We start from the raw sequence: 17,275 nt of genomic DNA, 5'->3' as shown, positions 1-17,275 counted from the left end.
ACCAAACAGAACTTACTTTCCAAGTCACATGCTTTGTTAACAAATGTAAATGAGTAACTTCGCAAAATACTGATCAGTAAGTTGCACGTATTTCATTGAAATGAAATGGATTGCAATATTTGTCAGACGAAGATCAAAGTCATTTAGTAATCAGATCAAACTACATTTCTTAATTATTTAAATATTCAAGTGCATTGGAGTGATCTTGTGTCTAAATTTTAGTGCATAAGGAATCGATTGTATTGTAATTACTCAAAAGGATATTGAATAATCGAAGGCATAATTTTCATTTACAGCATTGAATATATATATATATGTATAAAGTTAAAAACCTTTAAGCTTTTGTCGATATTATCATACCGTTCGCCAAAAAGACCATATGATTTTTTCTAAAAGATCGTGAGTTACATTCCTAAGGGAAACGTTATCGCTATGCACTACTGAAGAATCCCATATTACGAAAAAACAGGTTTCCAATGCTCCGTGTTTTTCAGTAGTGGTCTAGCTTCAATCATGAAATTAGATTAAGGTAATACGAGGTGAATGAAGATAGTGACCTTGGACAAAACGTAACTCAATTCTATTCAAATCTAAGAATACTGCAGAAAGCAGGCAGAAACTATCAAAAATATGAACACTATATCAATTTAAGAACAACCACAGATCAAATGAACTAAAAGATTAACGGAAAATTTAAAGTCATCCATCCATAAAAGATTGAAAGTCTAGCATTTTTTTTATACATGGAATATAAATTAACCGATATTTATGATCGGAGTTAAAAAGCCATCAAACTATCAATTTAGCATTCAAGAAGGTTTAGTTCACTTTCATTTAATTTACCATTTTATCCAATTGTTTCATTTATCTATAAGATTACAAATAGAAATGTTCACAAAAATAAATTGAACTTTCAGCATCCAAAACAGGTAATTATTTGTCATTTAGCACAAAACTATTATCAAAATTAAAATTTATTTGGCAGTGTAACTACTGATAATTTGAAAAATCCCACCAAAAATATGGCCATAATCCCTCCTTATTACGTCTCACTAATTTTTCACACATTTAGTCTTCCACTTGATCGAATTGTAATTGCACTATCATATCTCTCTCACCCTATCTGACCCATATTTATATTCTGATCACAGATCTTAAATTTTCACTTTACGTATATACAGATTCAAGATAACATTCTCTATGAGTTATATCAACATTAACAATTTTATTCTATTTGATTTGACATTCCTAAATTTACATGCATTAAACTATGTACTTTGCCTTTAACCTGGCCAATTTTTCGGATTATTAATTTGGATATATAATTGTAGAACCTGAAGAGAATTTATCGAAAAGAATATTCTTCGTTCAAATATTAGTCTTTTAAAATAAGAATATATTTTAAATGATAGTTGAAAGCGTTAATTCAAACTAAACATATTTTAAACTAACCAATTTAAAATCATAACACACAGACAAATAGTAAATGGGTATCTACTGAATACATTAACTTATATAAAGACAATATTTAAAGAGTTGAACTAAATCTGAACCATTATATATATATTGCATTGAATATTGATGATTAGAAAGAATTGTATCTAAGAGTCTGTAGTTTACCTAAAATATTCATTAACTATTTTTTTCAATATTTGCATAGTTCAAATCATAAGTCAATTGAAGCTAGACCACCATAGAAAACCTGAAAGCACTGGACAGCCGTTTCGTCCTACTGTGGGACTCCTCCACGAAACCCCTTCTGATATTTTTTTCAAGCGAAGTGACATAATTCTTTTTAAAATAAAATAAAATGTAACCACACGAAATTTGTAGTGTACTGAGATAATTTAGAGTAATTAAGTGTTATGAAACATGATATTACAATTTTAATCCTTTGTACTTTGACTTAATTCATCTTAGATATAAAATATTTTACTATATACTAGTATGGATTATATTCAATCAAAGATTTGTGCCAAAAACCTGATTTCATAATGATTTCTTTTAATAAGATTAACACGTTTGATAATAATTACTGTTGGACATATCATTTGTAAAAAAAAAGTAAAAAAGAAACATGTCGTGAAGATTATAGATTTCATTATTACAAAGAGTAAAATGAGTGTGTAGGTGTGGGTGTGTGTGTGACAACATTTACAAGAAATGAAATTATTTTAATGTAGAAACGATTCCAAGGTGAATAGAAATAGAATATGCGACTGTAATCAAATAAACGTTAACCCCTAAACTGAATTAATAATTCTCTTTGCAGAAGAAGAATTATTACTTCATTATCAAAATGTACCCTAATGATAAATGTGTTATATTGACAATAAATCCAAAATAAATCCCCTTTTATAACACTAGCCATATGTTAAAAAAAAAAAACTATGTTTGAAATATAAAATCATACATAAAAGTGTTTTATTCCCACCACCTTAAAATTGTTAGAACTATAGAGAAAAATAGAAAAAAGACTTTGATCTATGAAAAAATTGTTTTCAATCAATTGGCTTAATGAAATCTTGATAATGGTAATACATCATAGTCAGTTATATAATAAAATTAATATAATCAGAATGAATGTTGTGGAGATATCAGTATTTTTCATAGTTGAAATCATGAGTCAATTGAAGCTAGACCACCATAGAAAACCTGGAAGCACTGGACGGCCGTTTCGTCCTAGTGTGAGACTCCTCAGCAGTGCGCATCCACGATCCCACCTCGCGAGATTCGAACCCAGGACCTACCAGTCTAGCAGCAGAGCCATTAACCGATAGACCGATGAGCCGGCATTAAACAGTGTTAATGTCTAACTTCAACTGATCCACGAAGTTTGAGCAACCGTTCACCGATTGTCTTCAGTGAGTTGTTATCTCAAAACAGACGTGGTTAAACTCCACTGGTCGCTGCTTCACACTAGAACCCCAGGACATGTATCTGGGTTCGAATCTCTCGAGGCGGGATCGTGGATGTGCATTGCTGAGGAGTCCCATAGTAGGACTAAACGGCCGTCCAGTGCCTCCAGGTTTTCCATGGTGGTCTAGCTTCAATTGACTTATGATTTTAACTATGAAAAAACTAATATAAATATACTAATTTAAGCGATGAGAAATATTTAATACAGTGAAAGGAGAAAGGTCTGTATGATGTAAGTTCTATGTATATTTTTTGTTCACAAACTAATTAAATTATGTAAGGAAAGATGGATAGTGATCAGTGGTGTAATTCAGGATGCGCGTTTCGTTCTATTCGGGACTCACCAATTGGAATCATGTAGATTCCAGAATTAATAATCACTAGGGGATTTGAACCCTATCCCATTCACTTCAAACGTTATCGCAATATCCGCTTAGTTACTGAGTTTACATTGTTACTGACTTGTCCAACGGGGTAAATTTTAATTCATATACATTGTTTGTTTTCTTCATTTTTAGGACTGCAACTAATCAACATAGCTTCATTCTGATTGTGATCATTTTTACCTGTATTCTGTGATAATTAACTTTGTGTTCTACTTACTGTTTATTTACTATCCAACAACATGTGACACTACACAAATCCAAATAAAGTGTATTTTTGGAATTACACTGAAAAAAGGTTACGCCATGTCCGTTATTTAGTATACACTTGATAGGATTTTCAATCACTGAATAGTTACAATGAAAAGGCCAATAAAAAATCTCAAATACTTTAGTCCCTTAGATCATTCGAAGATTTAAATCTGACTAGATGTGTCGAATGTTACTAAATTTATGTTAAGGGTACACTGATCTTGATCATAACATGTAAATTTTCATCATTAACTTATTTTGTATAGCGTACAAAACTCCTAGTACAAATTTTAATACATCAAAGGTATGTCAGTTAAGTGATATGCACAGAAAAGTATGCTCCACATATATATTTGGAATGACAAAACAGTATGCTGAGTTAATTTCCTTTCAAACAATTTCCTACACTCTTATATGATGTTTGTTTAGAATCCCCTTAATTTCTTCTGATGTTTCTCTACAGTATAGGATAACCACGGTGGACTTCCAATCTTTCGGTATATACTCTAATGTGGTTTTTCTTTTATTTATAATAATCTTCCTTACAAACTCTCTGGAGTAATTTTTACCCCTAAGTGTAGACAAAACTCTATTCAATTCGACCTGTTGGTCTTCCTTATCTGTAACGAGATTAATACTTCTGTTAATTAAATTTTTTACCAGTTACTTTCGTACAATACGCATGAATTCAACCGTAATTTAAGTATCTCTCAGAATTTGTTGAATTCCTGAATACATTTATTTCCATCTTATTATTATGTCTTTGTTCAAAAAAATAATCGACAAATGTTAGTTTGTAGTCATTGAGCTCTATTTCCTTTGTTAGCTTGATGTTCTCCGAAATGCTGCTTACGTTTTCAAACAATTCTTCCAAACCATTCCGTTTATAATGATTTCATTTAAAGATTCGTCTACAGTTGGCAATAAAATGAAGGCTACCCTATTTACCTATCTTTTATCCATAACATATTATGAAGCTTTGTTGACAGAATAACTTTTTCAATGCTCGATTTATTTTAAATCGAAAAGTTACATATGAAAGTTGAGTCTATTTTGATGAACCCGGTTACAACTAATCAATTTATTTAGTTAATATTGTAATGAATAATTTACATAAGATTTGTGTTATTGAGGGAATATCATCCTACATTTAAATATATTATCTTCAATTGGGGTGTTATTTTAGTTTTTATAGTAAGATTTGTCAATTGGTTTAAATAATTAATCGTTTGTGCTAATACGTATGTAGGTCAGTCTAGATTACTTAGTTCACGTATCCATGGAGAAGTTTTAATCACACAGAATCAACTGTTTAAAGCTTATCACAATGAACATGTTTAATGTGACTAGAGAAAGGATTGATAGGATTATGTATGACATACCTTCAGTGAAATGATTAATAAAGCTTCATATATATGCATGTATTTGTATTCAAGTTGGAAAAGAATATGTACTTTCTAACTGTTGTATTAAGCTTATTGCTGTACAGAGATCTTTTTTACAAATATTTATAGTAGTAACAGAGCTAATCTGATAAAATACTCAAAAGAATGTTAGAAACTAAACTGGTAACTGACTTATGAAGGCAATCTCCAGATTTCAACCGTTATATATTACAGAAAACAAAACAATACACACAGACGCTCAACTGGACAACACCTTATCAATGATTAAGATACAGGGACTTCGGAAAGAAGATATTAGGCTTTCAGACTTTAGACTTGTTTCAACGAAAACATTATACGTTGTGAAGTATGAATAAGTAGTAAATAGAATGTTCACTCAGTTAGCATTAAATAGCTAAGAACCTGACACAGACGTAGATCGTTTCAAGTTGAAATAATTCACATCGATAAAGAAAGAGGACATTCCTGAGATGAAGAGTATAGAAGTGAGGATAATAATAAAAATAATAATCAGTCCTAAAGGAAAACTATTCCCAGAAAATATGGTTTAACAGGAAAGTAATTATATGAACAAAAACATTAAGTAATTACCACACTCGAAAGTCAGAGGAAACTAAAGAATGAATCCGTCTACTCAACTGCAATCAATCTTAAACAATGAAACCAAATATTTTTCATGATGTATTGCAAAAGCATTTCCATCCCCTGGTTCTTATGTTTATCGACGGTAAACAAACTAAACATACCTAATAAAAAGTCCAGGTACTCAAATATTCACTCAAAGGAAATGATGAGCGATGCGTAAATTGAATTGATTAAACGTTAATGATTCGAGAGAGATAAATAATTTTAATAAAAAATGAATCTGATGAAATATAAAATAATCTCAATGCAACACATTGTTACCAGCACTAATTAATGCTAGGAGAAAATGATGTTTGACACTTCTACCCCTGCCAAATGAATCGCGATGAAATTTTTTTAAAGTTTCAAAAGAAAACATCTGCACTACCTTTTCAATAGCGGCTACAAAACCAGAATGATCGGCGAAAAATGGCAATTGATGAACAATAGCAACTGATGGATCATGAGCTTTACAGACGAAATCCCAAATGACCTCAGCGGATGCTATGAAAATTTCATATTAAAACAAAAATAATCGACTTACAATTATCTTTAAATTTATTATAATCATAATATTTACAATTCAAATAAAAGGGAATTCGTAAAACAAAAAATATATTTTATAGTACGACATTATGTTCATAAGATAGTAAGTAAATCTAACATTGTTATTACATTATTATCAATATAGGAGTTTTGATTGAGATCATTAATCGATCATTGTTTGATTGGTTGAAGTCAGACATTAACACCGGTGAATGCTGGCTCAGTGGTTTAAATATTAAGCATTCGCGCACGAGACCGAAAGCCCTGCGTTTGAACCCCACGTGCGGAATCGTGGATACGCACTGCTCAGGAGTACCATACTAGGAAGAAACAACCTTCCAGTGCTCCCAGGTTTCCAATGGTGGTCTAACACTGATCGATTAATGATCTCAATTACTATTATTGTTCAAACGTCAGATTAAATTATTTCAACACGGTTAATATTACGAAACTAAGTTTGAAAATATGCGTGCTAAAAGTACAAAGAGTATTAAGTTTATGACAGAAGCTACCTTGACAAAATTAACCAATATACTGTCAATGAGCACGATGCCAATAGAATGAACGACCTAAAACAACAATTGACATTATTGAAAAACCAATTTTTGTTCTCACTTAAAGCATAATGGAATACATATCTATTATTTTAAAAAATTCTTGTTATAAAACAAAAATTAGATTCGTAGAATTTATTTAAAAATCACGAAATAACTTGTTGTAGTGTAAGTTTAAAGTAATAAGAATAGTAATGTACATGTTGAGTATTTTTGTTAAATCGTGAGAAAACAAGCTATTCTAGGGTTGTGAAATAGCCGATCTTTCCGAGACACGGCTTCAATGGTAATAAAATATTCGAAAAGACTAACTTTAGATTCAAGACCTTGAAAATACTTTTCAACGTTCGACGATATTTGTATTTCTTGACCTTAAGGTGGCATTCAGCCCGGATTATCGTGAGGTTCTAAGGCAAGGTCTGTCATTGAAAGAGGTAGTCTACTCAAACGCTATCGGTCATGTCAGACCTTATGGTAAATTCTCATCAAAATTGAGAACTTTAAGTGTTTCCTGGTTTTCAATCTTTGTCTAATAAAAGTTAGTCCGTGATCGAAAACTGCAAAATTTAATAATCGCCTTAACTCTCCATACTAAGATAATACATCAAGATAATACATCAAAAACTAAAAACACAAACATTTTTTGCTATCAGAAGGAGGCTTTATGGAGATTTTAGTAATTTAATAGTTGAATTCATGGGTCAATTAAAGCGGGACCGATAGGTCCTGGGTTCGAACCCCGCGAGTGAGATCGTGGATGCGCGTTGCTGAGGAGTCTCATACTGGGACGAAACGGGAGTCCAGTACTTCCAGGTTTTACACGGCGTCTTAGCTTTAATTGACTCATGAATTCAACTATTAAACATTTTTTGATCAATTCGATTACGCTATAATATCACTAGGCAAGACTTTTGAACTAATTAAATACATGTATTCGAAAAAAACTTAACAAAATAATTTTCAACCGACAGTCTGTATGGATGATCGTAACTTTCAAGATAAATTGAACGGTCATTTAACAAATATTAAATAGATAACGAGAAACATAAAAAATATGGTGTACACGTCATACTACTCTTGAGCTTCTACTTATTAATTTGCTATTCTAATGAATGACGCATTAGTAGTATTATAAGTAATTCATGTGCAGATCCATTTCTAGATAATTCTAAATGTTAACTAAAGAATATTTCACATAACCTACTTAAACCAGTTGTAAAACAGTAAAGATTACCAGAAGTTGTCCTAATGTTGTTAAGTATGCACGTGGTTAATTTATGAACTTAATTAGTCATAAAACCATTGGAGTTAATGAGATCGTTAATTTATTAAAATAAATTTAAACAATATCCCAAATTGACTGTCCAGAATGTAAGAAATTGCAGTGAATTAACTGGCATTAGTGAGTGTATGTACTTGACAGTTAATCGTTTTTAATTAATGATACAGTAATCGTACAAAAAACCTTTAATAACCTGAAAGGTGTTAAACTACAAACAAAACTACGATCGAATTAAAACGTTTATATATGTGACTGGTAAGTGAACAATTCGATACAAAGTTCAAAGCTCCTAATTATCAATTATGAAACTAAAAAAACCAGTAGAATCTGGTAGTTTCGATTAAGCAACTACATGACTGCGATCAGCTACCTTTGCTTATCCAAAGTGTTGTTTGAACTCCATAATCTACCTTTTTAATCTGACCACTGATCTAAGCTACTCAATAACTGTTTTCTATCAGGCTTCTACAGACACCCATTAAAAGTTCAAAAGCTCAAACACTATGATTTTCATAGATCTTACCGATACAATAGTGTGCTGTAAGCTGTTTATGCGGACGGATATAAATAGTATGTAGCAGGAATCGGGAGTAAAATGCTTACCAGCAGAAGATTGAAATGAAAAGGTGACGAGGAAGGAAAATAGAGAGCAATCAGAATAAAAACGGGATCGGAAGAATGATAGACTGCGGAATGAACAACTCAAGGAGGATATGCGAATGATGTATTTCATGTGTGATTGTTATATTTTACAAGGGCACTATGTAATTTTGCGTAAAAGAATAAATTGACTTACCCCACCTGAGTTTTCGCTCACTACAATACTATTTACAGTTTCTAAAACCATTTTTTCACTATGAGATACCAAACTAAATCAGTAAAACTACGTTTAAAGAAATAAAGAAAACATTAAACCAAACGGTTTAAATGTAATGTGGTAAATTAAACACTACAAACTGTCAATCTACCTTTAACTCGACTTGTGCTCACCCAAACAAGATTATATTTTGCAGCCTCGTAAGCAGGTACCATATTGTGTACCATTGGATTCACTACTCCGTCTTTACCTCCTGAAGAAGTAAAACAGAGATTTTTTTTCAAAAGTCAGTCAAGATCATTTCTTAATGACTGAATGATTAGATCGTTACATAAAAAATTTTCAACATAACATTTCACTAAGCTAATTATAAATTATTAAGCCAAATTATGTAACTCAGGAATTCTAGCTGCCCAAATAAACAATTAATATCAATGATGATACAAATATGTAGGATTTTAATTATAGAGATTACAAACTGAATTTGTGATCCCCAATTTACGCACGATGCAACAACGTGAGTTAAATGAGGCTCCAAAAAAATTGTATTTAAAATTATTCTAGCAGTTTATAGATTTCATCAGGTAGCTAAACATGTACAAACATACGATTAGATAGTTATACAGTGACTGATTGTCGCATAATTAACAATATTTATAAAACAGTGAAGTTGTGAAATGTTTCATGTTAATGACAGTTTAATTTCATCTCGTATTTCCTTTTGCGATGTACGCTTGATTGGAGATTCTGTACTATGCTGTCCTTCCGAATGACATTTAAGCCATTGACTTTAAGCGCATTGGTCAAGTTAACATTTGATTAGTATTTAAGGCATTATTTTTACTAACCAACAGTTCCATTAAGACATAATGGTATTGTATATCTTTACAGTTGAGGTGAAAAACACTACTTCTCAACATAGTTCCTCCTGTTTTCATAAAATAACTACATTTCATCATTGGGAAGTAAGATCTCAAGGAAAGAAGTTAGTGAATCATTAAATTCACTCAGTACTCTCAATGAAATTTAATTTAATAAAATTCCAGTAAGGATACGGGAAACTAGTTTAGTTATTTGTGAGCTCCGGATATATTGAGATAAAAAAAACTAATCGCAAATAAATGTCTACGTTTAGCAAGAAGACTGATATTAACAATATGCTGGTTTTTTTATTTTAAAGATTAATATGCATGCGCGAGCATCTAATCAACAGAATTCATAGGAAAACTCATGATTAATAAAGTAACAACTACATTTTTTATAGGCAGTGTTGAGTTATTTTGATGTAAGTGAAGCATAAAACAGATGAGCTTATCAACAGCATTGTGAACAAATATAAAATCTATCATTCGAGTGGAACTGATTTTTATAACGCCAAATTCAGTCACTTTCAACAGTATGGATGCAATCATGGTAGATCTTCTGATCATAAAGATAACTTTTTCAAGGTGCACCAACCTCATTATCACGATCAAGAAATAGGTTCAATAAAAAAAACACTTTAGAAACTATTCATAAATTATAAGCAAAGATGGATAATGGCTAGCAGTGGAATCCAGGACGCGTGTTTCGTCCTATTTGGGACTCGTCAGCTGGACGTACCTGCATCTCAGAGTTGATGTTCACTCTGGGACTCGAACCCAGTACCTTTAGCTTCAAAAGCCATCGCGTTTCGCCTCAACAAACAATACTAAATGAATTTATTTATATATTAGTTCGAAGAACTGTGTTATTAGGAAATGTTTTATAAAAACGAAAAGTCATCCAGTTCCTTTACAATCATGTAATATCAAAAAAACTGTACAGAGCATTGCTGAAACTATCTTGAATGCATTTATATATTGCTCAATACAGTACACATTATAAGCTAAGTATCAAAAGATTCTGATATCGTCTAATAAATACCGTTTAAAACAGTAATTATTGTTCTGGAAACATTAGGAAATGAAATCTCTGTTCTTTCTGTAACCAAATATATTAAAAACAAAAATAATAATTACAATGGCAATCATTTTGTTGTCAGATTTTCATTGACTGCAAACAATAACATCATAAGTCTATTTGTTTCTTTTGAGATGATTTCCTCATTTCACTATCTAATGTATGTTTTAAGCTTACTGAATAATGTATATGCATATGATCCATAATATTATTACATTTATTTTAGAAACCATTTTATAATTAAAATAAATGAAGTAGATGACTTTTTTTTATTTTTTCGATGTCATTTCATACACACCTATTTTTCCTAATATTTTCATGACTTACAATATAAGTGAATTTTACAATTTTTTGAAAAAAAAAAACTTTTATCAGAAGGGGGTTTTGTAGATATTATATTAATTTTGATAGTTGAGATCATGAATCGCGAGGCAGGATCGTGAATGCGCACTGCTGAGGAGTCCCATAATAGGACGAAACGGCTGTCCAGTGCTTCCAGGTTTTCCATGGTGGTCTAGCTTTAATTGATTCGTGATCTCAACTATCAAAACTTTTTTTGTTTAACGTTCAATAATAGAATAGTTCAATTTTCAATAGAGATAAAAATACAATAATTTGTAAACAATTTCATTACGTGAGTTATTTACCAGATAATGTGTAAAATAACGAATTTCCTTTCTTGAATAAGGTTGATAAAGAATCTCAATATTTTGGTAAACTTGTACTATTGATTAAGATTTACTCTTAAAGTACTGAAGAAATGTATAAACTTTCTGTAAGGATGGCTCGTCGGCAAACTCAAGGAAGACTCAAGAAGCCCAGAAAGAGCCGAAGACATTCAATCCAATCACCGCTAGAGGAACATTCTAGAATGTCGGTGTGTAGCTTCCCTATTGGATGAATAAGAAGAACCCCATATGTGCCCATTGGCTGTCCGAAATGACGATTTACTTTCAGCCAAAAAACTATAAATGCATGAGATTTTTGTACTATATTTGACACTGGAATAACATTCCTACTTACTATTCTTCTTTTGTCTCATTTTGCGACTTGGGAGGGTTCTAGAGTTCGAGTGCTCAAGTATTACGCGACATACTAAGAATCTAAGTTCGAGATATAACACTTTCATGCTATTTTATTTAGTTAACACTCCTTTCGTTCAAAGTGGTTAATTTTTTTCTTTTGAGAAAAAAAAAGAGTTAAAAACCGTTTCAAATATTTCAATTACTCTGATTGCCTCAATCGAAGTACCATTTTACGACATTTTATTTTGCTTATACTTATAACAGAAGTTAACTAAAACTGTCTTATTTTGTGTGTCCAATTTGGAGTATCTGGCATTTCTATCTTAAACACTAACTTACTGTATACTTAAACCATAAAAAACCAGTCATTAAACAAAATCTATATAGCGGCAATTTTTTTCTTTGTTTAAACGAATTTATTGTTATTCCTTCATAGTTCTTATGTTAACAACTAACAAGTTGATAAAAAAAGCTTCAACTGTTGGATAGTCATTGTTTTATCTATTATCACTGAATTCATCATTTATCTACTGTAACCTTTCTAATTAATTCACACCAGTCAGCACATACACTGTTTATAGATAAATATATTTATAAACTTCTATGCCCAGAACACTTATACATTTTCTATCGAATTTACGGCGCAACCAACCACACTTCAAGATTCAAAGTTCAGGTTCACTTTTATTGGACAGAATTTGCCGCATTTCCCTAACAATACGGTTACCACAAATACACTTCTACAATCGAGTAATTCCTTTAGATTTTTTTATATTCAGTAAGTTCTGTATAACAAGCTCACTTGGGAAATAATTCAGTAATCAATACACCTCATCTTGCAAACCATACCTAATATTTCCGCTTTTAATTCTTTTCATTTCAAATAGGCAACAGTAAACTACAGGAAACCATGAAGAGAAATATTATGTTCATTGATGCTTAACGAAAAAACTTAACTGTGGTCATACTGCTCTCACAGTTTAACACTACTTCATTTGATATCAGTCAGTGAAATAAACTAACTTCACATAACGCAAACCATTGAAGTAAATGATAGTCTTCCACTTGTTAATAAACATTATTCAAGACAGATTTTCCAAAGGTGTAGTACGTATATGCTGGATGTGTAATCAAAAAAACAGGGGAAATCATTAATTCTCAAAGATGATACTTGGCAATAACCTCCTTTTAAGATGAACAGACTGGAATTGAACAGGATGCTTAAATATCTCATTATTACCGCTGCTTGACATCAACTAGAAAAGCACAAGACACAAAGGACAGTGGACAAATCTTTTGCCTTGATTTGGAATTTTTTAGTATTGAGTACTCAAGACTTGGGAGTAGAACTCAGATCATTGGGGTCTCAAGGAGAGTGAAATATATGTTGACTACCATGTCGAATCTAATGATCTACAATTCCAACTTCACTTAATTTGTAGTATAAAGTGGTTGTCACCCAATGTTCACTGATGATGTTTATTTTACTCATGAAATGATTGACGTCGATCAGTCACATCTCCCTTGAACTTTCCATGGCATCACCAAACAAAATGCAATTATTACTAAGAGAAAGGTTTTGTAGTAATATATATCATTCTGAATTGAAATCAATTAAAAAACTGATAGGTCCTGGGTTCAAATCTTGCGAAGCGGGATCGTGGATGCGCACTGCTGAGGAGTCCCACACTAGGACGAAACGGCCGTCCAGTGCTTCTAGGTTTTCCGTGGTGGTCTAGCTTCAATTGATTCATGATCTCAACTATTAAAATTACTATAACATCTACAAAATCCCTTCTGATAGTAAAAAACTATTAGTCTAAGAGTTATCGTTCTCACTATAAAACCTAAGTGTTCCGAAACTAGTTCCTAATGCGACTGTGGCTGCATACTTCTGAGAAGTCTAGAACTAGTACAATATATTTGGACAATGCCTATCAATTCTCAGTAACTATCAAGTTACTATCCATTTGTAATGAAAATCACCTCCAAATAATCATTTAAACTTCTCTTTTAAAGAGTATGGGACATTTTTGAAATAATATCAAATAAATACTTACCAATAAATAATCTGCTATTTACATGAGGATATTGTTCACATAATGATTGTAATAAACTAATTACTGGATCATTTTCATTTTGTACACAAAATAGCAGTTCAAACTAAGAACATATGGAAAAAAAAAGTAATTTGAAAACGTACAAATTAATCGGTACCATATTCCATGTACAATGTACTGTATAGTAATAATTTACTAAATAAATCGTAAACATTATCAGTTGTCAGAAAAATTGCGTTGAATTACAATCTGCTCATTCCCCAATTCATAAAGTTCACTTGAATATCAAGGTGATGAAAGTACCTTTGATGAAACTATCAATGAAAATCAAACCACCACTTTTTATGTGAATAGATAATGATATACAAATATTCCTCTAGAATGACACGAATTAAAACTGGATGAGTAAGAATTATATGTTTTCGAGCCATTCATATATCACAAGAGGCTGAGACTATGATTTAATCGTCAAACAAAAGCAATCAATTAATCACTTGCGGCAACAGATTTTTAAATACAGTAGATTCAGTGAAAAAGATTCCAAGAAATACTTCATATACTAATAAATCTATGTGTTCCCCAAACCGTTAGTCTAAAGGTAGGGATTATTAAGGGATAATGAAAACCTAACTTGTTGGTCAATGTGCTTATTTAGTTACTTGAGTGGCATACCAACTGCATAGTTCAGTTAACAATCGAGTAAGACAACTGTCATTACTGTAAAGTGTAAAAAGAATAATCTGACCAATAAAAAATGTGTTATATTATTATCGTACTGTTTACGATGTAACAGAAATACTGTAGATATTACAATAAAGATAACATAGAATATACTACCAAACGATATAATATCCTAGCCTCTGGAACTCACTGACAAGAAGAGAGTTAAGTAATGAATAAAGATCTTTACTAATTTCTGAACCAAACAGCGCACATTCACAGTATGTAACGGGAAAATTGATTGATGAAAACTCTATTTCTTATGATAATTTAACTTCCATTTAGTCAGTCAGTCAGCTACAACGTAGGACCAAACACATGTATGCATCGATCCAAGTTGCCATACCCCATTAACAAAACAAGATGAACACCAAATTCATAGTAGTTAATTTAACGGTGGTAATATATAAAAGAATGGTTGTATATAAGGATACAGTGCAGTAAGGAAGACAGATATGAAGCAATTTTAATCTCAAGGTTTAAGGGAAGATAAAGAGTGTATACACCTGCGCCATTGTGATCGATTCTGAGCCATTCATAGATACATTATACTGACAAAAGTTAGCAAGAAAAATTTACCCTGATGGATTATCGTTTTTTGATTTTAAAAATACAAGATTTTTATTTAGTTCATATAGACAACAAAAACAAGTATATTCTAGTTACAGAATGTATGAAAACTCCAAACTACTGAAGATGCTAACTAACGTAAGCATTGGGAGAAAACTCAGTCATGTTTTACAGAATAAAACAAAACAATAGAACAAATATAACATAATTATAAACTTGATCGTTTCTTTGCACATTTAAAGAAAATAAAAGGTTATTAAACCAATAAAACGACAAGAAAACTACAAGCAATGCTCAAAAAAGTGCCCCAGAACGTATCTAATCATATAAACAATGTTCAATTCAACAGTAAAAACTGTTAGCATCTATAGTCAGTGAACCTTAACAAAACTCCGAGCACTTATTAAGAAATAGCGTTCTATAGAAACACTCGGTCAGTCAAATTTCTAATATTTTTAGAATTACTTTAAAATCGAAATAGTGAAGTGTTAAAAAATTAATAGTCTTATAAATATTCGTTCTTTTTTGTAATACGAACATTGCCTTAAATGTGCAATATATACTCCATTACAATAAATTATCTTCATCTACATGAAATACACTCTGTTTATAATCAGTTGAGTTTAAATGTTTCATCTAACTTTGTGAATTCTCAAAACACTTTTGTAAAACGTTTCTTTTTTTGCTGAAAATCATGAACTTGATGACTCCAGACGAATTCATTTTTAAAGGAATGTATTAACCTTCAAGTATCTAGTGCTTAAAATTTGAAGAAGCACGACTCTATATTTCTGTTTTAAACAATTGATACAATTCGCTAGAGTTCAAGAACTTTTTTTACTTAACAGAAACTTTTTTCTAATTATTAGTATAGGGTTATCGAGATGATTGAGTTTTAATTGAGATCATGAGCCGATCAATGTTAGACTACGATTGAAGATCTGAAGGCACTGAACATCCGTTTCGTCCTAATATGAGACTCCTCAACAGCAAGCACCCACGATCCTGAAGACGGTCGTGCAGCATCACGGATTGGTTTAAGTTGCACATCAACACCGTCGGATGCTGGCTCAGTGGTCTAGAGTTTAAGCGTTAGCGCGCAAGACCGAAGATTCAGGAATCGAATCCCTTCTTTCCAGATCTTTTCTAATTGTTCTGTGATTTTTTAAGCACATAAGCACGTAAATATTTCTTTTGTACTAGAATCTGCGAAACTAATACCTGCACGATATTTATATGAACACATGCGTATACATAATGTTCCTTATTTTCTATGTGTCAAAAGTAGGTAAAGTATGATGAAACATTTAATTCGGTAAATAGATACTTAAGAATAAAGTTACACTATGACTCATAATTAGACAATAAAGCAAACAATATTCAAGAATAGTCTGTCGTCGATTTATTGGCAAGCATAATATACTGATAGATAAAATTTGAAGGTAAGCTTTAATCCAAGCAACATTTCAAAAACCATAAATCATACTTACTAACTAAAACAAACCAGATTGTTTTATGGTGACGAATTTTCATTTGTGTTACAACTGGTTTGGAAGTTATTATTAGATACACAGATTTTATATCTGTTGGGGATGTTAAATCCACAGAACTAACTTAGTAAATGACTTATTTTCGTAATTTTATTTTGAAAATATGAATTTCTTTGTTTTCGCGCCAAAAGCGCTCCTTTCAACTTCGAGTCGTATTTCTCACTTAGAAATATCTTAAACGCTATTGGTCCGTTGTATCTTTTAGTGTGCTCTTTTGTAATGCTTCCCAAGGACAATTTTTTACTGTATATATATACGTTTGATTTCTTCCCCTTGTGATTGCTGTGCTTCTAGCTGTTTACGGAATATATCTTCCCCGCTTCCAACTTGAACTTCTTACTCTAGTTAGCTGGGTCTGGGACGCGTCAGAATAGCTAGCTTATTGGTCTCTGGTCACAAGTATTTGTTCCGTTTGCTGACCAAGTGAATTCAAAAACTCTTCAGACATAACAATATCATAAAACAAATAACTTCTGATTTTCCTCAAGTTAGATTTAGATTTAAAAAATCTGATGAAATGTGTTTAATCTGTTCTAACCTAATATATATACATGAAATACATCTTACAAGTTAAATTATAAACTGTACTAGCCTTTGTAATTAACCAATCAATGCGCACAACATGA

The 17,275-nt window shown here is 31.5% G+C and overlaps 1 protein-coding gene across 1 annotated transcript in view; it reads right to left on the bottom strand.

Moving 5' to 3' along the window:
* Positions 1-17,275, bottom strand: part of Smp_160210 (putative ceramide glucosyltransferase) — a gene marked incomplete at both ends in the record, with an annotated part of 35,695 nt that overhangs the window by 12,280 nt on the left and 6,140 nt on the right. Inside the window, 3 exons of the mRNA XM_018797044.1 lie at positions 5,973-6,088; positions 8,935-9,036; positions 13,810-13,912. Of these exons, the coding sequence (XP_018652124.1) occupies positions 5,973-6,088; positions 8,935-9,036; positions 13,810-13,912 (321 nt within the window). The remainder of the gene's footprint in view (positions 1-5,972; positions 6,089-8,934; positions 9,037-13,809; positions 13,913-17,275) is intronic.

The sequence above is a fragment of the Schistosoma mansoni genome, chromosome 4 (genome assembly GCF_000237925.1).
Source record: "Schistosoma mansoni strain Puerto Rico chromosome 4, complete genome".
In the NCBI taxonomy this organism is placed as follows: domain Eukaryota; kingdom Metazoa; phylum Platyhelminthes; class Trematoda; order Strigeidida; family Schistosomatidae; genus Schistosoma; species Schistosoma mansoni.
This window is presented reverse-complemented; position numbering and strand designations above follow the sequence as displayed.